At 33.7% G+C, this 21,659-nt stretch overlaps 1 protein-coding gene across 3 annotated transcripts in view; it reads right to left on the reverse strand.

Annotated features, from left to right (window-relative positions):
* Window positions 1-21,659, reverse strand: part of Top3alpha (topoisomerase 3-alpha) — a 496,301-nt gene that overhangs the window by 124,730 nt on the left and 349,912 nt on the right. For 2 of the 3 annotated variants that reach the window (XM_090411715.1, XM_090411713.1), the window contains exons 22-24: window positions 18,785-18,879; window positions 18,595-18,663; window positions 18,385-18,453 (exon numbers count right to left, since the gene is read on the reverse strand). In XM_090411715.1, the coding sequence (XP_090267841.1) occupies window positions 18,385-18,453; window positions 18,595-18,663; window positions 18,785-18,879 (233 nt within the window). The remainder of the gene's footprint in view (window positions 1-18,384; window positions 18,454-18,594; window positions 18,664-18,784; window positions 18,880-21,659) is intronic. The other variant, XM_090411714.1, reaches the window with a different exon arrangement.

Consider the following 21,659-nt stretch of genomic DNA (forward strand, 5'->3'; position numbering starts at 1 on the left):
AGATAATGACAGATTACAAGCTTCTTATAATATTTCATTATTAATCGCAAATGCGGGAAAACCACACATAATTGGTGAGGAATTAATCTTGCCAGCAGTAAAAGAAATAATAAACACTGTGCTTCATAAGCCAGAGTAAGCAGAGTCAGATATCATCAGGAAAATTCCTTGGAGCAATAATTCCGTGCAAAGAAGAATCAATGAAATAGCTGAAGATGTTGAAAAATCATTCTGCGATTATTTGAAGACATGCCAATTTTCCATTCAACTCGATGAATCAACTCTCCCAAATAAATAACCACTACTCTTATCATACGTACGTACGATTCATAAAAGAAGAAAAAGTTTGTCAAGAATTATTATTTGCTAAAATCTTGGAAGCGGATACAAAGGGAGAATCTATGTTTAATATCATGAATAAGTTTTTCAAGAGAAAGACATTCCTATTCATAATATTTTGTCTGCTGCTACTGATGGTGCTCCAGCAATGACAGGGCACCACAAGAGTTTCATAGTGCATTTGAAACAAGCAGTACCAAATGTACTCGCTATACAATGTGTTCTTCATCGTCAACATTTGGTTGCAAAAAATTTAAGTGAAGCCTGCACACGTCGCTCCATTACGTTATTAGAATAGTAAACAAGATTAGAAGCAATTCATCGAGTGACAGATTGTTTAGCCAACTTTGTAGCGAAAACGATGAAGATTTCAATCGTTTGCTGCTTCACAGAAGTTCACTGGCTTTCAAAAGGTATTTGTCTGAATTGATTTTACAATTTATTTGATTCAGTACTAGAGTTCCTAGAAAACAGAGACGACGGTTGCAGGCCAACCTGATTACATCCAAAAATGACATCACTTATTTGACAGACCTCTATAAAATATTTAATGAAGTCAATCTACAACTACAAGGTGACGAATTGAATTTAATTAAACCAAAACACGTTATTGCCGCTTTTGTAGGGTAACTTCTTCTGTTCAAGCAGAATAAGGGCCGAGGGGAATATAGCCACTTTTCAAATTTATCAGCAGTGTCTCTCAAAAAGGAAGATTTACTTACATACTGCCAACACTTGGAGGTTCTCCATGTTGATTTCAATGAGCGATTCAAGGATATTTTAAACATGAATATACCAAATTGGGTTCTAGATCTTTTCTCACATGCAAGCACAGCAGGATCATCAAATTTAGAAGTGGAACTCATAGAACTCACAACAAATGAAGAACTAAAAATAAAATTCAAAACTGGATATCAAGAGTTCTGGCTTCAAAAATCAATACCGACACTGTACCCTGGATTATGGGAAATAGTGCAGAAATTTTTAATTGCATTTCCATCTTCTAATTTGGCTGAGGGTGGGTTTAGTGCTGTAAATTTACTATCTAAGAAAAGGAACCGATTGCATATAACTGAGCGTGGTGATTTATGACTGTTTTTAATGAAAGTTGAACCCGATATTAACAAACTTTTAAAAATGCACCAAGGCTCATCCTTCACATTAATTTGTTATTTTTTCTTTGTATGTTTACTTTGTAAGTTTGAAATAAACCATCTAATACATTTGATGGTGTTTTAATTATTACAATAAGATTCTTACTAATGTAATGCAGTCTCTTAATATGTATTCCGAATTTTCATATTTAAACCATTGTATGAAACTTCACATTAATTTGTTATTTTTGCTTTGTATTTTTACTTTATAATTTAGAAATAAACAATTTTATAATATATTTAATGGTGTTTTAATTATTACAATAAGATTCTTACTAATGCAATGCAATCTCTTAATTGTATTCACATTTTCATATTTAAACCATTGTATGAAACTGTGCATAATGTTATTCGAGCATATTTTACAATCTTTACATATGGGCTACGTTTCACTAAAATCGGTATAGCAATAACTGTGTTCAAGATGAAGCACATATTGGCCACTTCTTTTTAAAAATTTAACAGCATAAGCAGTAATGTATCATTAGTTGTTATTTACGTCAAAAATATCAAACGGCTTGAACGAGGAAAACTGTCATAATGGGGGGAGTTACAAAATTTATGTCTTACAAAGTGGGCGGTGGTCCAAAAAAGTTTGGGAACCTATGTTCTAGAGGATACTCAGGGATTAAGACCATAAGGTACTCTTGTCCCCAAGGTATATCACTTTCTCTTTATGACTAAACTTTGCATGCAACACCTTTATTTAACAGGTTAAGTGTTACACTGAACTAATTTATTCAGTGTAACATTTCAGCTACAGTAATTTGTTCTAGATATATTTCATAGTAATCAAGTGACAAAATTATTTATCCTTTTGTTATCTGCATCTATAGCTAACAATCTGTTACTATTACTATTTGATTTTATGGTTTAACAGCATTAGACATATCAGCCTTTCATTTATTTTATTTTATTATTATTGAAATCTAAATACGTAGATCAAATTAAATCATTTTCACCAGAACTAAGGCTAGAGGCACTGTATGAATAGTAAATTCATCTGAAAATCTCTGTTAAAGAAGTTGGTGACTGCTCATATTATGCGAAGTAAGGAATGTAAGGAATTTCTCTTAAATATGTACATATCGTGTTTCAATATTTATGTGTGAAGTGCTTTTGAAGGAATGTAGTGAAATATCTGAGGATTTTTTTGAAACAGATAGATTGGATTTTTAATTTTTAATCAAGGTACAAATGAATTTGGCAATTTGCACAATAATACTTTTTTTTTTTTTAAATTTGAAAATCAAGACTCAAGTAGAATACATCAGAATAATAATAAATAAATACAGACATTAATTTATTACTTACTTTTGTAGAATTTGTTGGCTCTTTGACCATAAAAAGATCTGCAGAATATGAACATCTGAGTGCACTAGTAAAAGACCACATTCCATGTGATTCCATGGAAATTAACTGATATGCATCGTAGCCAGAAAAGCCTTAAAGACAGCTCATTAATTACTTAACTGTTCTCTGTACTAAGTGAAGTATTTTTAGGGACTTTTAAGGTGTATCCACACTTTAAATGTGAGAACTGTACTCAATGTTAATTATATAATTTCATATAATTATATAATTCTGTGCACAAGGTCTGTGGATGGTATGCACAAACTCAGTCTTATGCTTCAGAATCACAAAAACTAGGATTTTAATCTTGTTAAAAAGAAACTACAAAAAATTAAAAACAATAAGGTAACTAAAAAAATTTTTGATCCAGTAGGCTACTTGAATAAAGAGGCTGTTGACTTCACATCAAAATCCTTTAACTCCCCATGTTTCAGCAAATTGTAATAATTTGTTCATTTTCTTTTAGGATATATAAGAAGACATGTCAGAGGTTTTGAAAAAATTTAGAGGACTGCACCCCCAGCATATCCAACAGTTGCCAGATGGGTAGCCAAGTTTAAAAGTGGGCATCCTAAGCCAACAGATGACCACCAGTTCAGGAAGCCCTTCCACGGCAATCACACCTGAAAACATCAATGCAGTGCATGCCATGAACCTTGATGATAGATGAATACCAGCCAAAAACATTGCAAAGATTGGGGATATCCAGGGAATGAGTTGGGGTCATTATCCACCACCATCTAGACATGCAGAAACTCTCAGTGAAGTGGGTCCACAAATGTCTGAATGCTGACCAAAACAAATGTGTGCTGTCATCTCGAGGAATTTTGAGTCATTTTGAGAAATCAGGTGGAAATATTTTGGCTCGTATTGTGACTATTGATGAAATATGGCTTCATTACTATGACCCAGAGCCTAAACAACAGTCAATGGAGTTGAGACACAAAGATTTTCCATGGTCAAAGTTCCAAACCCAAAAGTCAGCAGGGAAGGTTCTTGCCATTGCCTTTAGGGATATGGATGGTGTAATTATTACTAATTTCCTCAAAAAAGGTGAAACAGTTACAGTAGCAGTTTATTCGACAGCTCTAAAGGAATTGAAGGAGGTACTGAAGGAAAAATGCCATGGGGAAACTGAGCAGAGGTGTGTCTTTTGCAGAACAACTCACCTGCTCACATTGCTCATGAAATCCATCAGACAATACAAACTTTTGCTTTCAATGTCTGCCTTACCCATCCTATTCATCAGACCTGGCCTCATCTGACCATTTCCTATTCCCAAATTTAAAGAAACAATTGAAAGGAACAAAATTTACCACAGATGATGAACTCATATCTGCAGCTGAGGACTAGTTTGTGCAACAAGGGAAAGACTTTTTTTCTCGGAGGATTACAAAATGATGCAGCAGCACTGTAAGAAGTGTATAACACTTCATGGGGGAATATGTAGAATAATGTGTAAGTTACATGGTACTACCTCAATTCCTTCATAGTGATTATCACAACTTTTCAGCACAGCCTCGTACACATATATACAAAGAAACAAGCTACATTACAATCTACATGGTATGCTAAAGTCACAGTAATTTAGCCAACCATTAAAACTACTGGCCTGACTTCTAGTGGGGGAGAAACCTTCTTACATCAACGCTAGAGTCTAATTATTATTATCTATTTAATTACAAATTATTAAGAGATATATTAAGCTAGAGAGCAACATGTTCTCGCATAATTCCTCACATAAATTACTCCAGATGACCTTGATATGAAGGTCGAAACGTCAAATGATTATTTTGGTTTATATTAAACTGAAGTTTTACTATAACACAGTAGTTTTCATAATTTTTAATAATGAATGCTGATCACCATGTGACTATGAAGAAAAGGATTCACAAGTGCCATATATAAATCTGTATTATAAATAAAAATGTATCTCCTAAAGACGAAGGAGACCCACAAACTTAATATCAGAATTAAAGACCATAAACACTACACAAGATTTCTTTTATCTCATCAAGATCCTGAGATCTTGATGAGAAATATGAGAATACGAAAACTTCACACTTATACGGTACAGTTTCTTCTCTCTCAATAATAGCCATTAAAATATAATTAATATAATTACTCAGCTCATACCTATTTTTCTTCTAAATCAAGAAAATAATTTACACCCAGCTTTCTTCAGTAAAATAATATTTTTTATGTGAGAAATATGGGAATACGAAAACTTCAAACTTATACGATACAGTTTCTTCTGCTCTCAATAATAGCCATTAAAATATAATTACTTAGCTTATACCTGTTTTTCTTCTAAAGCAAGAAAATAATTTACACACAGCCTTTCTTGAGTAAAATATTTTTTTTTTCTTTCATATCTTCTTTAGCATATAGATTCCTTTTCCATTTCCTTGAAATACAAAGATAATTTTTTTAGTTCCTTTTTCCTTGTGGAATTTTTTCCTTATCCTTGAATAAAAAATGTTCACCACTTTTAGGTTCACAGCATTTAACTAGAACACATTTGTTGCATAACATATCAAAAATAACTGTGCTGTTTGCTTCAGGAGAAACTACAGATCAATTTTATCTAGACTACAACTCAGCTTAATTTGAAAGAAATTCATTCATTAATTTTGGGATAACTGTTTGTTTTCCTCATAATGCTCCTTCCAGACTTTTTTGGCTTAAGAATTCTTTTAAACTATATTTCTTCCCTAAAATTTCCAACTTTTCAGAACGTCTTCTCTGTTCTAATCACTGCAACTTCTAATCTTCTCTCACACTAATTCAAATTTCTCTTTGGAACTATAAACAAAGCATACTACTACTGCATGATGCACTAATCAATAAGGCAATGAGATGAAAGTCACTCATTGTAAACAAGACTAAAGTTCTTTAATGGCACGAACATATCAATATTTTTTCTCTCAAGGTTTAACAGAAATAAAAACTAAAATTAAAGGTGAGTCCTTTCACAAATAAATATTGCAATTAAATAGTTTTTGACAGGCCATAACTATACAAAGATTTTTCTTATAATATGTAACATTATTTAAAGAAATTTCTTATTACAAGAAATAATGCATTTTCGTTATACATTTAGAAAATAATTACCTACATGATAAAACTAAAAATTATCCTTTCCTTTTAATTTATTTAAAATCAACTGTTGCTGAAAATTTAATAAAAAATGTAAAATAATCTGATATCACTAAATAGCAGATATACTACTTATTTATTAAACTTGCTAATATTTTGCTGGTTTTTTAACCAGCATCATCAGAGCACAATTATAACTATGATAGGCACAAAGCACTAAACTATGCAATTGTGGGAAACAATTTAAATTGTAAGAGAACTAATGTCCTTACGAGGCACCCTTTATGGGGCAGCTACAGCCCATATAAAATAGATAAAATATTGCATACATCCCCTATCCTTCCAACACACAAGATCACAGCAAAACCATTCCTATCCTTATGTTAAAGGTATATCAGAAAAAATAGCCAAAGTTCTCTGCAAATATTATCTTCATGACATTTTCAAACCTTTCATTCATGTAGTTACCTTTAATACATTCTCCTAAAAATCAACTGCATCCTCTTGAACATCCCAGAGTGTATCAAGTTCCTTGTGCTTGCAGTTTGGAAAGACTGGTAGAGCAGTTAACATATGCTTTGAAGAACACAAAAATTACATCTGTATTCATCCACATGGCAAGTTGGGATTGGCAGACCATGACATTCTGGATACTCCTTCACATAGGATCAGATGGAGGAAAACATCTTTATTACATAGAAGTCATTATAGGTCTGAGAGACTATTTTTAGAATCAGCATCAGCTATGAAACACTCTCCTAACCTCAACAATTATGGTTGCATTAATTTATCAAAGAAAGCCAGCCATGATGGGGCTATGCCACATGATGCTGGTTCCACAGGTAAATAGCAGGTGAGTGAAGGGCTAACAACCCATCCTTGTAAAAAGGGGCTTTGCTATGGAAACCACAAACATATCTGACCAAAATGTAATATTAAATGAAGACAAACTATTGAGAATGACATCTCCCTAGCAAAAATTGTCATGGAGAAATGGGAATTGAGGAATAAAACAGAAAATTTGGGCAAGACACAAAAACCAAGAGAGAGAGATAAACTATTTGGAGCCAAAAACAATACGAATTAGATGTTGGAATGTGAGGACTATGTATGAAACATTAAAAAGCAGCCAATATAGCCAAAGAAATGAAAGACGACAAACCTGAAGTATTGGGAATAAGTGAGACAAGATGGAATGGACAAGGATTGATTCAGCTGAAGTCAGGAGAAACAATAATATATGCTGGAAACAAAGATGAGGATAGTACACATGCCTAAGGAGTGGCAATAATGCTATCTAGTAACTCAAGAGCTGCAATGATACAATGGGAGAAAGATGCATAAGAGCAAGATTTAACTCAAGATTCTATAAGTGACAATTATAAATATATATGCACGAACTAATAATGCAGATGAAAAAGAAAAATATGAATTTTATGATATATTACCAAAAACAACAGATGACACAAATTCTAGAGATATAATTATAGTAATGAGAGATCTAAATGCTAAAATAGGAAATGATCATACAGGTAGAGAAATTATAATGGGAAAAGAAGGCATAGGAAATATAAATGAAAATGAAGAGATGTTACTGGATTTCTGCATGGCAAATGAATTAATAACAGGAGGATCCATCTTTAAGCATAAAAATATACATAAATTAACATGGAGAACACCATGGTAAAATGTACAACCCAAATTGACCATATAATGATACAAAAAAAATGGAGAGGATCTCTTTTGAATATGCGATCAATGAGAGGAGCAGATGCTTATACAGACCATGTTTTAGTAACATGAGAAATTAAAATACCATTAATGAACACAAAGAAAGTAATAGGCAAAAATAGAATGTATAACATAAACGAACTAAATAATATGGAAACTAAAAGAAAATATGAAGTCGAGGTTAAAAATAGGTATGAATTTCTTATTCAGACCAAACAGAATGAATGTGAAGAATTCAGAAGCATAGAAGAAATATGGACAGGTATTAAAAACATTTACCATGGAGCCACAGAAAAAATACTATGAGTGCATAAAAGAAAAGACAAAGAATGGATATCTTCACACACAAAACTCAAAATTGAAGAACGAAAAGATATTAAGAAAAAATATCTTTTCTTTCTTCAATTTTTCTCCTCTTAAAAACTATTATTTTTACGGCTATTTTGCCTGCTTTTGTTTAGGAGTGTCCTTTTTTTTTTAATGTCATTGGCTTTTTACTCAAGAATTCCTAGGGCATTGCAGATTTATTTTAGAGAGAAATATATGTAGCATAATAGAAGAAAATTCTCACATACCTTTTCTTGGATGTTGTTGCCTGTCTTCTTTCTGCAGTGTGCATACTTCTGCTGTTATGGTGGTGATAGGGGAGTGGGGGTGGGGGGGGGGGGGGGGGCTTAGGAAATGTGGGAGAATTAATTTGAAAAAATCTGGGTTTTTTTTTTTTTTTTTTTTTTTTTGAGTAAAAAGTAATTCTTGAGTAAAAAGCCAATTACATTAAAAAAAGGGGCACTCCTAAACAAATGCAGGCAAAATAGCCATAAATATTTAGTTCAATCCTTTATCCAAGTGTAAGCAAACAAAGTTTGTGCCTAAAGTATCTTCAGGACTGGGGAAGCTTGTGGCAAAGGTGGACTAAGTTCTCATCACTTTCCTTAGTATCCCATAATGCAAAGCACATCTCCTTGCAGACAAGTATAATGCTATGCATATTAGGGGAGGGGTCACTACCTAGACCAGTTTCGACCTTTATCGAGGTCTCTTCAGTGGAAGCCACACCCAGAGGTGATACCAAGGTTGAAGTAATGCAGAACTTATATTTCCATATGCAGGTTGCCACGAGTTGCCACATTCCTGAAGATACTTTCAGGCACAAACTTTGTTTGCTCACACTTGGATAAAGGATTAAACTAAATTTATTATAGTCTAACCAAGTGAAAAATAAACTTTCAACATCTTTCTCTAAATCCAGAGTAATTTAATAAAAAGGTGGCACACCGTTTGGCAACTCCTATAGGTAGAGATGACCTTGCTAATGCTTCTGCCTGGTATCTCCACTTGGGCCTGGCTCCCACTGAAGAGACCTCAATAAAGGTCGAAACTAGTCTGGGTAGTGGCCGTTCCCTTAATGCATAGCATTATATACATATCCGCAAGGAAATGTGTTTTGCATTATGGGAGATACTGAGATATAAGTGATGTTAGCTTGCTCCACCTTTGCAACGAGTTGCCCAGTGTTGTACCCCAGTCCTGAAGATACTTTCAGGGGCAAACTTTGTTTGCTCACGCTTGGATAAAGGATTAAACTAAATTTATTATAACCAAGTGGGGAAAAAACTTCCAACATCTTTCTCTAATCCAGAGTAATTTAATAATAAGGTGTGACACCTTTTGGCAACTGGCATATGGAAATATGAGTTCTGCATTGCTTCAACCTTGGTATCACCTCTGGGTCTGGCTCCCACTGAAGAGACATCAATAAAGGTCGAAACTGATCTGGGTATTGACCCTTCCCATAATGCATAGCATTATACATGTCTGCAAGGAGATGTGCTTTGCATTATGGGATACTAAGAAAAGTGTTGAGAACTTATTCCACCTTTGCCACGAGTTGCTCGAGTCCTTCAGAAGATATTTCAGTCACAAACTTTGTTTGCTTACACTTGGATAAAGGATTAAACTAAATATATAATTTATTTAATATGAATATCAAATCAATTCTACTCTATGCATCAGAAACATGGACGACAACAAAAGCAATTAGAAAAAAACTACAAAGCTTTGTAAATAAATGTTTAAGAAGAATTCTAGGTTAAAATTAATAGAAATAAAATGGTGAAAAAAGATATCAAATAAAGAGTTATGGCAAAAAACTAAACAAAAACCAATAATGTATGACATCAATCAGAGAAAATGTAGATGGATAGGACATGTACTAAGAACACTAGAAAAGAACAAAGTCAAACAAGCATTAGAGTGGAATCTGCAAGGAAGAAAATCAGACGAAAGATGAACTGGCAGAGAGAAGTAGAAGAACATCTCAGAAAGATTGAAAAGATCTGGACACAGATAAAGAGAGAAGCACAAAACAGTGTCAGATGGAGATCTGTGGTTGAGGCCCTACGTTCCTAATGGAGTGAAGAGGAATAAGTAAGGAAGGAAGTATATCAACAATATGGAAGAATGTCATTTTAAGACCTGATAGTCTGACTTCTCTAAGTTAACTTAGTTATCCATCCCACTGAGGGCACCATGTAAGGACATTAATTATTTAAATTGTTTTCTTCAATTATGTAGTTTAGTGCTGTGTGTCTATCACAGTTATAATAGCACTCTGATGATGCTGGTTAGAAAACCAGTGAAATATTAGTGAATTTAATAAATAACTGGTATAACTGAGGTTGAAACAAATGTATGCACAGAAGTATTAAAAAATCATGAAAAGACTGAATAAAAAAAAAAATGTAAAGGAATACTAAAATGCAGGGGATGCCAGTAGTGTCCGACACCTGTGTGCAAAACTTTTGTTGGCACCTCTATACCCCTTGCCCCAATAAAAAATCACTTTAAAAAAACATATCTGTGAGTAAAAATGAAATACGAAATATATTAATTATAAGTATATTGAACAAAAACAGAAATTACAAAAACAACAAAAATAATTTGGAAAAAAATAAAGTAAATAAATAATAAATAATAAAATAAATAAATAATAGTAACTTACATGTATATAAAATAGAAACATATTAAACATTATTGGGTAAAGAAATAGTTAAATAAATATTTAAACAGAAAGAAAAATCACTTAGTGAATTGAACTTTTCTAGTTTTCATTAATGAAAATTCTCAAATAATATCATGTATATCAAATTGATTCAAAATATCTGACTCTATTGATATAATGGCAAGATTTGAAAGTCTGTCTTGTACCATTGTGGAGCGAAAGTAGTTTTTAATAATTTTAAGTTTAGAAAAGGACCGTTCCACAGATGCTACAGATACCGGTAATGACAAAAGAATCCGAAGAGCAATTGTAAAGCTTGGATAAACGATAAACTATGAGTCTTTTGAATATACATCGTTTTTAAAATTAGAAATAAATGGTTGATAGTGTAAAATTTCTTCCTATAAATCGTCCACGGCAATGTCTGAATGATTCTTTTGTGTTAATTTTTGTCATAACTTTTTACAACAAGATAATAAATATTCTTTATTTTGTGTAGTACTTAACAAATACAAAAACCAAAATGAATTGTACTATTATAAGCTTACAAATAAATTTTTTGATTGATCGATTGAAATATTCATCATCATCATCATCATCATCAAATTCCTGCCATGTACCCTCAAGGGGTGTACAGCATATGACAGTACTGCATGAAAAAATTACATCATTACTAACTTCCTATCTACAATTTTCCTCCAAATCAGTCTGTTACTTGTCAAGACTCCAACATTATCAGATCTTATATTTCTATCGTCTAAGGCACTTTGTACCGTATCAATCCACCTATATCTTGGTCTTCCTCTGGGTCGTTTTCCTGCCAACCTGGCAGAAAACACTTGTTTTGCTAATCTTTCCTCTCCCATTCTATTTAAGTGACCATACCATCTGAGATTAGCTCTGCTAACGCATTCCGGGATGCTGACAATGTCAAGTTCTTTCCTAATATCCTCATTTTTAATATGATATTGCCACTGATGCCATCTGTTCACGCCTCTAATCTTTCTTAGGACTCTCATATCTGCGGTCTCTAGTCTTTGGTCAAGTGTTTTACTTCTGACCCAGCTCTCAGATCCATAAGTTAAAATTGGTTTGAACACTGTCTTGTATACAGCTAATTTAGTGTTCAGACTAATTTCTTTCTTATTCCATATGAATTTATTCAATTGACTTCCCACCATACCAGCTTTGCTGATTCTGCTGTCTATTTCTATATTTAGTTTACCATCTTCAGTAAAAATTGTGCCTAAGTAGCTGAAATGTTTTACTTGTTCCACAGGTTCTCCATTCACAACACAGTTGACATTTTCAATGATTCTGCCTATTTTCATTGTCTTTGTCTTTTTATTGCTGACCTTCATACCATATCTATTACAACAGCTATTAATTTAGTCAGAGAATCTTGCAGACTTGTAGCGGATTTATTTAGAAGTATAACATCATCCGCATAAAGCAAAGAGCTGACATTAACATCTCCAATTTTGATATCAGGTTTAATACTACATTCCTTCATAATGTGATCCATATAGATAATGAATAACAGAGGGGATAATGTACATCCTTGTCTCACACCAGATTTAACATTAAACCATCTTCCTGTACTTCCTTCAATTCTAACTGCTGATTTACAACTCAAATAAAGACTAAGTATTGCTTGATATAATGCCCCATTGACACCATATAACTGCAGCGTATTGAATAGCTTCTCTCTTGGCACCTTGTCATATGCCTTTTCCAAATCGACAAAACTTAAATACAGATCTTTTTTATATTCCCATGCTTTCTCGACTATTTGTCGTAAAGTGAAGATCTGATCCTGACAGCCTCTATTTGGCCTGAATCCAGCTTGTTCTTCACCAAGCTTTTCTTCCACAATTCTTCTCAACCGTTTCTCAAGTATACTTGCATAGATCTTGCCAGGAACACTCAGTAGGGAAATACCTCTGTAATTCTCACATTCAGTTTTATTTCCCTTTTTATATATGGGTACTATGAGAGCTCTACTCCAATCATCGGGAATTCGTCCCTCTGTCCAGGCTTTCTGAACTATGCAGTGCAGCCACTGTAAGACTCTTATACCACCATACTTCAGCATTTCTGGTCGAATATCATCTACTCCTGCTGCCTTTCCACATTTCAAGCCTTTGATGGCTTTTTCTACTTCAAGTATGGATATGTATTCCTGACTGCATGCCTGGTCAGCGTTTTTTATCACTGTGCTGTCATCACTGCTTGTTTCATTTAGCAGTTTTTCAAAGTAATTACTCCATACTTCAAGGATATCTTTTTCTCCTGTTTTCATTTCACCTTTATCATCTCTAATTCCTTTTACAGCACTCTTTCCTCCATTCCTAAGCTTCTTCAACAACCTCCAGAATATTTTGCCACCTTCTTGATATTTATTTTCTATATTCTTGCCAAAGTCCTCCCATGACTTTTGTTTAGCAAGTTTTACACACTGTTTAGCTTTCTTACATTTGTCTCTGTATTCTGTAAGAGTAAAAGCTGACTTATTTGCCAGGAACTTTTGATATGCTTTCTTCTTTTCCTTCACTGCCTCTTTAATTCCTGTGTCCTGCAAAGATTGTAATGTTTGATCTATTATGCAAGGGAAAAAAATTACTTTAAATGAAATTTTAGGATCTACTATATTTTCATTTTCATGTTCGTAATCAAATTGTGTTGTCTTTTTATGTCGCTTTAGTGGTCTACTACTACAAAATACAGGTTCTGCATCAAATTTTGTGGCAATTAATTTTGAGCTTTCTATAATTTCTTTGAGGTGCTTAAGGGCCAAAGCTGTATAACTGAGAGGAGACCTCCACATAGCCTTTAAAGGAATGCAGAGAACCGACCAGGGATTCTGACCTAATGTCCAATCCTCACCTTCTCGTGGTGCACCCTGTTGGGTATCTGGATACTACCTGGGTACTGAACGAATGAGGATGGGCTGGCAATTTGGGATTTAGCAGATTGGAGATGTTAATATCAGCTCTTTGCTTTATGTGGACGATGTTATACTTCTAAATAAATCCGCTACAAGTTTGCAAGATTCCCTGACTAAATTGAATAACTGTTGCAATAGATATGATATGAAGGTCTGTATCCAATTTTGATATCAGGTATAATACTACTTTCCTTAAAATCCATATAGATGATGAAATGGAGATGGTGAGCTTGTCTTATACTCGATTTTACATCAAACAACTGCTGACTTGTAATTTAAATAACTCTACCTCCCCGTGGTGCACCCTGGGGTGTTGGGAATCCTAACCACTATCAGACCTGGACCCAACATCACTAACAGAGCTCTGGCAAACACTTCAGAACTCTGGTCAGGAGAAGTGTAAATGCAACCACAGCAAAGATGCCACAACAACAGAAACGGCCCCGAGTCCTGCGTGGCCCACACTCATCTTTCTACAGTGGCGGTAAGGCACCGAGTGTGGCCAGGGGTGCTAAGAATCTCACAGATGAAAACAGGCCGCCTCTTAAATCTATGAAAATGGCAATCGGTACCCTCAATACTCGAACTTTGGCAAGAGACTACAGAATAGATTTATTAATCAAAGAACTAACTAATATCAACTTGGATATCCTGCTAGTGAATGAAACAAAAAGATTGAAAGAACTGACAGCAAGATGGTACAATGGCTCACAGATACTCCTCAGAGCATCCTCAAACAATGGCAAATAAGGCGGAGTGGGTTTCATTGTTAAATCTAAGCTCACCAAGTCGATCCTTTCTTGTAACATCATATCTGAAAGAATAGCTGTACTTGTAATTGGAATAGAGAGCAATATAACAATAAAATTAATATCCTGCTATGCTCCAACATCTGTAGCTGATAATCAAGAAATAGAAAATTTTTACATGAATCTTGAACAGGCATTAAATTATAAGTCAACATACACATTCGTTGCTGGTGACTTTAATGCCAAAATAGGATGTGGAAAAGAAGATGAAAAGTTTATAGGACCACATGGCCTAGGAGAAAGAAATAGAAGAGGAGAGAGATTAGCTGAATTTGCTGCAGCTGAACAACTCTTTATCATGAACACTTTTTTCAACAAACACCTAGGAAGAAGATGGACTTGGCAATCACCGAATGGAGACACAAAAAATGAAATTGACTACATTTTAACAGACTGTAAAAGACTGGTACAAAATGTTGGTACAATAGGTGAAACATACTTCAACATAGATTCTGACCACAGACTCAGAGCCATTATAAGAATAGACCACAAAAAAGAACAACATATCAGGGCAACATCAAACCATAAAAGACAACCCAAACAAAGAGACTACCACAAGTTCAGGAAGTACATAGAAGAGACTGAATGGACTATTAAAAACTGTTACATAAATGATGACTACAATGACTTTATTAATAAATTCAACGAGTGCAAGAAAAAATCAGAAATTCCTGTGAAACAAAAAAAAAGAGAACGACTCTCACCTCAAACTCTAGAACTACTGAAAAAGAGAAAAGAACTGAAGAAATCTGAAGAAAATTTTCTAGAATACAAAATTATCTGTAAATTACTAAGGAAAAGAATTCCAGAAGACTACAAAGCTTTCAGGATACAAAAATTAAGAGAAGCAGTGCAGGCAAAAACCAGCCTGAAAAAAATAGAGAAAGACTTAAATTTTAAACAGTCAATTCCATCTGCTTTACAGGATCAAAATGGAGAAAAACATACTAATAGAAAAAGGATAGAAAAAATTGTGCAGAATTTTTATAATGATCTCTATGCAACTAAGTGCCAAGTTTCAGAACCTATCATTCCAAAACCAAGCAATATACCAGATGTACTTCCAGAAGAAATAGAACATGCCCTTAAGAAAATGAGTCAAGGAAAAGCCTCAGGACTTGATCATGTTAAGGCTGAAGAAATCCAACAAGGTGGACCAATTATTTTCAAAGCCTTGGCTGCCAGATTCACGTGGTACTTCAAAGAAAGAAAGAAAGATTCCAGAGGAATGGAAAACCTCAAAAACGATACTTCTATTCAAAAAAGGGAACAAGGAAGCATAAAAAATTATCGTCCAATCTGTCTACTCTCTCACATATATAAGATCATGAACAGAGTAATACTGAATCCAAAACACTCTAGAAGATAACTCCAACAGAGAGCAGGCAGGATTCAGAAGAGGCTTCTCCACAATAGATCATATCCAGGTTATTTCACAACTAACAGAAAAATGCAGAGAAATCCGAATCCCTCTATGTTTCTTCTTTATTGATTTTAAAAAAGCATTTGATACCATAGAACACAATGCAGTCATCAGTGCCTTACTGGAAATAAATGTGGATCCTACTTATATCCACATGATAAAAGAAATTAACAAAAATCAGACCACACAAATAACCCTATTTGATCAACCTATAAATATAGATATAAAGAGAGGGGTCCGCCAAGGCGATGTGATCTCCCCAAATCTATTTATCAGTACTTTAGAATACATTCTGAAAAAAATAGACCTAAAGGGAGGAATAAGCATAGATGGTGAAAAGTTACAAATTCTTATGTTTGCCGATGATCTAGTACTGATATCCCACAACCCAAAAGACCTAGAAGAAATGGGTGAAAAAGTATACACAAACAGCAGTAAGATAGGCTTAGAAATGAATCTAGAAAAAACAAAATGGATCAAAAACATCTACACAAGTGACAGTCACCTATGTATTGATAACATCCCTATAGAACAAGTTGACTCATACAAGTACTTAGAACAAAAACAATAAAAATGAATAACGATTTATCTGAAGAACTAGCAAAAAGAAAGAAAGCTGCATGGCAATCATTCAACAGACTAAAAGAAACACTTACTGATCCAAATCTTGACATCCCTCCGAAGGCAAAACTATTTAATAGTGATATTCTACCATCACTCACATATGGATCAGAAACATGGAACACGACAAGAAAAGAAGAAGAGACTCTCAGAATAACTCAGTGTGCAATAGAATGCAGGATTTGTAACATCAGCAGAATGGAACATGTTAGAAACACGGAACTAAGAAAGCGATCAGGCATAAAAGATGTGGTAACTGCAGTATATGAAAGCAAGATGAGATGGGCAGGTCACATAGTCAGACTCAGGGATAACAGATGGACATATAGAATACTCAACTGGCAACCAAGAATAATGAGAAAACCAGGAAGACCACCTACAAGATGGGAAGATCCACTAGTGAAATCTATAGGTATAACATGGAAGAGAGAGGATCGAGATCGTTGGAGGCATCTTTGTGACCTGCACTCATGGAGAAATCCTGAGTGAAACATGAGTCCATCAAGGTAATGAAGGTCAGCATTAAAAAGAGAAAGCCAATGAAAATAGGCAGAATTGTTGAAAATGTCAAATGTGTTGTGAACGGGGAACCTGTGGAACAAGTAAAACATTTCAGCTACTTAGGCACGATTTTTAGAAGATGGTAAATTAAATATGGAAATAGACAACAGAATCAACAAAGCTGGTATTAGGAAGTCAATTGAATAAATGCATATGGAATAAGAGAGAAATTAGTCGGAACACTAAATTAGCTGTATACAAGACAGTGTTCAAACCAGTTTTAACTTATGGATCTCAGAGCTGGGTCAGAAGTAAAACACTTGACCAAAGACTAGAGACTGCAGATATGAGAGTCCTGAGAAAGATTAGAGGCTTGAACAGATGGCATCAATGGCAATATCATATTAAAAACAAGGATATTAGGAAAGAACTTGACATTGTCAGCATCCAGGAATGTGTCAGCAGAGCTAATCTCAGGTGGTATGGTCACTTAAACAGAATGGGTGAGGAAAGATTAGTAAATCAAGTGTTCTCTGCCAGGGTGGCAGGAAAAAGACCAAGAGGAAGACCAAGATATAGGTGGATTGATACAGTACAAAGTGCCTTAGACGATAGAAATATAAGATCTGATAATGTTGGAATCTTGATAAGTAACAGACTGATTTGGAGGAAAATTGTAGATAGGAAGTTAGTAATGATGTAAATTTTTCATGTAGTACTATCATATCCTGAACACCCCTTGAGAGTACATGTCAGTAATTTGATGATGATGATAATTTCTTTGAAAGTTTCATCAGACCTATAATCATTTAAAAATTGATTTAGATCATTCAATGCATCCAAAGCAAGTTGGAGATTCATAGATGAAGACTGCAGTATTTTGCTGACAAAATTCACTTTATTTAAAATATCATACCAAATCTTTGGCGCCTTTACTATCCTGGTGCCTGTGTAAATTGCACATATGGCTGGCGCACCCCTGCTAAAATGCCAAATAATACAGTGGATAGCATAAAATAATTCCTTTCTGCCTAGCGATTTAGTAAGAACTTTTTTGTATTCTTTTTCCATCCTCCTGAGAGAAGGATGGAAAAAGAATAATAGAAGAGATTCTTAATAATATCCTATCTACCAGAAATAAATAAGAAAATTAAAGTAATGGAAATATTTCAGAAAACAGTGTTAAAAGATAATTTTAAAAGAAACTCTAGATGAACATAGACAGTAATGTTTTACTTCCATCAGGCATTAAAGCCTGATAAATATATATTTTTTTTTCCATTTTGCATTAAAAATAATTTTTAAAATGTTATTCAAATTTTAATCATATTCTATTTCAGGATTGAAGAAATTATCAGTGTTACAATTAATACTTGTACAACATATTTACAATGAAATATACATACTAGGTGAGGTGGTTGTAGTTGTTGTTAGAGTCTTTGACGAAGGAGGCATGATGTTTGGAGTGGAGGAGCCTTAAAAAAAAGTTCTTTAGTCCATAATGATGCAAAGATCAATCAAATTTTCTTGTGTTTTCTATTTTAGGGTTACAGAAATTATGCACATGCCTCATGAACAATATATTATATAAGAGATTTAAGAAGAAATGTACTCACTAGGTGAAGTAGATGTCGTTGTTATTGGAGTGCTTGATATGTTAGACCTGACACTCAATGTAGGGAAACCTATAAGAAAAAAGTCAAAAAAAACAAGCTAAGATCATTTATTAATATTATTGAAAACTTACTAATTTCAAGCATAGTTTAATAATATAATTACAAAATAGTTACAATGAAATATACTCACTAGGTGGAGAAGTTGTTGGAGTGGTTGATGTAATAGACCTGACATTCAAAACTTCTAAAAATGTTTGATCGCATCCACCCAAACATCCTACATATCTAGTTTAAATATCAAGAAAGTTATTACAACCAAAACAGAATGAAATCACAAACTACTTAAGGTGTAATACAAGTGCAGTGAACTCTCACTATAGCAAAAACAATTATAACAAACTTAACAAAACAAACTATCAAAAAAATATTATTGATTAAATCCCTATTAGGCAAAATGCTATTGTATAGAAAATCCACTATAGCAAATTACCCACTATAACAAACTATGTATTCACAAACTATACAAATTTTCTGTAGTAAGAGTCAACTTTAACAAACAATTTAACACATACTATCCAACACAACTTTTCAATATATTGCAACTGCTTTGTCTTGTAATCAAAATACACATCTCAGTAATGATTGAGCTTCCAAGTGATTTTTTTTTCTGTTTAAATAAAGACAGATTTCCAGTCTGATGGTTATTGAAGAATTAATTATTTTTCATTTTTAATTTTTGAAATTCCAGATAACACATCTAAACTAAGCATTTTTAGTATTAAAAACTACAGTGGCATATTTTCAACCTACTTTTCAGCATAAACTTGGAAGACTTTTTTGTAATGAGAATTTTCAAATTTTATGAAACTTATTTACATTTTTTTTTAATAATGTTTTTGAAAATAAACTGCATATATATAAAATAAAAATAAAATAAATAAATAAAATACAAAGACATAAATAAAATTAATAAAATAAAATAAAAAACTCCTTTATTTATCCACAGTACTAATGTATTATAGGTTTATAATCTTTCATGGATGGGAGTCACACACATATACAATAAGGATCTGTATTTAAGATTTGTAGCAATAAAAAAAAAAAAAAAAGACATAAGACAAGGTGCCAAGAGAAAAGCTGTTCAAAACACTGCAGTTCTGTGATTTAAATGGAACATTATCAGGGCTATACATAGGCACACGAGGCTCTAGCTGAGGGGGCCCCCGCAAAATCAGGGCCAATTTAAGGACCCCAAACAATGAGAGGGAGCCCAGAGCAATCTATCGCCTCAGGAAAAGTGTAAGTATGTCTCTGAACATTATATCAAACAATACAGAGTCTATATTAAAGTTATAAGTCAACAGTTATAATTAAGGAAGTATAGGATGTAAAATCAGGTACAAGACAAAAGCACATGCCTTCTTCACAGTTATTCGTTACTTTGATATCATTAACATTGATAATATCAAAATTGGAGATGTTAATTTCAGCCCTTTACTTTAAGCAGGTGATACTACATTCTTAAATAAACACAATGCAAGTCTATAAGATATTTACTGAAGATGATAAATTAAACATGGAAACTGACCACACAAAGACTAAGCAAAGCTGGTATGGTATGGAGTCAGCTGAATACCAGTGGTATAAAAGATGGCATTCAAACTAATTTTAATGTATGGATCTGAGAGCTGGATTAGAAACAAATCAGTTGATCAATGATTAGAGGCCACAGATATGAGAATTATGAGAAAAATTAGCAGAGTAAACAGATGGCATCGATGCCATTATTAAAAATGGAGGTATTATGAACTAGACATTGATAGTATTTGAGAAATCCATAAGCAGAATAAATCTCAGTTGGTATGTTCACTTAACGCGTTCATGTTATAGATTGTGCAAGAAGCCATACCTCTACTTGACTATGGGATGGGGTAGAAAGATACACACTGCCCCAATACAGTTTGTTGTTTATGTATTGACATATGTGCTGCATATCATGACACGTTCTTCGATTGTAACCAAATCTGCATTGAAGGAGGGAAGAAAAGTTTTGTTTCAGGATATATCAAGAGAAATAAGAAAAATGCTAAATTTGGTTGGTATATTTGAATCGCTAAAACGTATAAATATGTGAACCCAATAATGAGCTACATGAGAATGGTTAATATAAGGGCAAGTAGAAGAGGTGTGAAGAGAAATAATTTCATTACTAGCAAATGAATTATTAATAATTTACAACTGTGTTATTATATTTGTGTATCCAATAAGTTGCCAGTGTTGTGTGAATTGCATGTACCATATATTATCGCATATAATCCGAAAAATTTATGGTTAAAATTTATGGTCTAAAGTTAGGGGTTCGCATTATATGCGGATCTTAAAAAATATAACCACTTATTAGACTTTCACACACAATATATACTACCTAATACCTATGCAACCAAATTTACTTGACCCACTCGCATTCGGTGACCGAGCGCGCATCGTATCTGCGCATAAAGCCAGTAATGTAAGTAGTTCTAATATCCCGCCCCCTTGGCGGGATATTAGCACAATTATATCGGTTTAACCACAGTTCATTTTAAATATTATTCGTTAAACAAACCTAGCCTGAAAATGAGCCAACAGAAACGTAAACGTTCATCTTTTGAAGCAGGATTTAAATTGTGTGTCGTGCAGTTTGCAGAAGAACATAATAACAGTGTTGCTATGAGAGAATTGGGTGTAGCAGAGAGTAATATTAGGCTTTGGTGGAAGCAAAAAGACAGTCTTGAAAAAATCCCCAAAACGAAACATGCCCGTCATGGAGATGTAGCATCCTTTCCAGAACTTGAAGAGCTAAATGAATGGATTTTGACACAACGACAAGATGGCATTATAGTAACAAGAAATGCAATTTGTTTTCGAGCTCTACAACTCAAGAATGGTAAATTCAAGGACACGCCAAGCATTTCATCTTTTCTTGCTTCGCCTGGTGCAACAGATTTATGGAACGCAAAGCATTAACATTACGACACAGAACAAAAATTGCGCAGAAATTACCAAATTAGCTTGAAGAAAAAGTG

This window comes from Typopeltis vanoorti, chromosome 21 (genome assembly GCF_054136105.1).
Source record: "Typopeltis vanoorti isolate ZY-2024b chromosome 21, IOZ_Tvanoo_1.0, whole genome shotgun sequence".
NCBI lineage: Eukaryota > Metazoa > Arthropoda > Arachnida > Uropygi > Thelyphonidae > Typopeltis > Typopeltis vanoorti.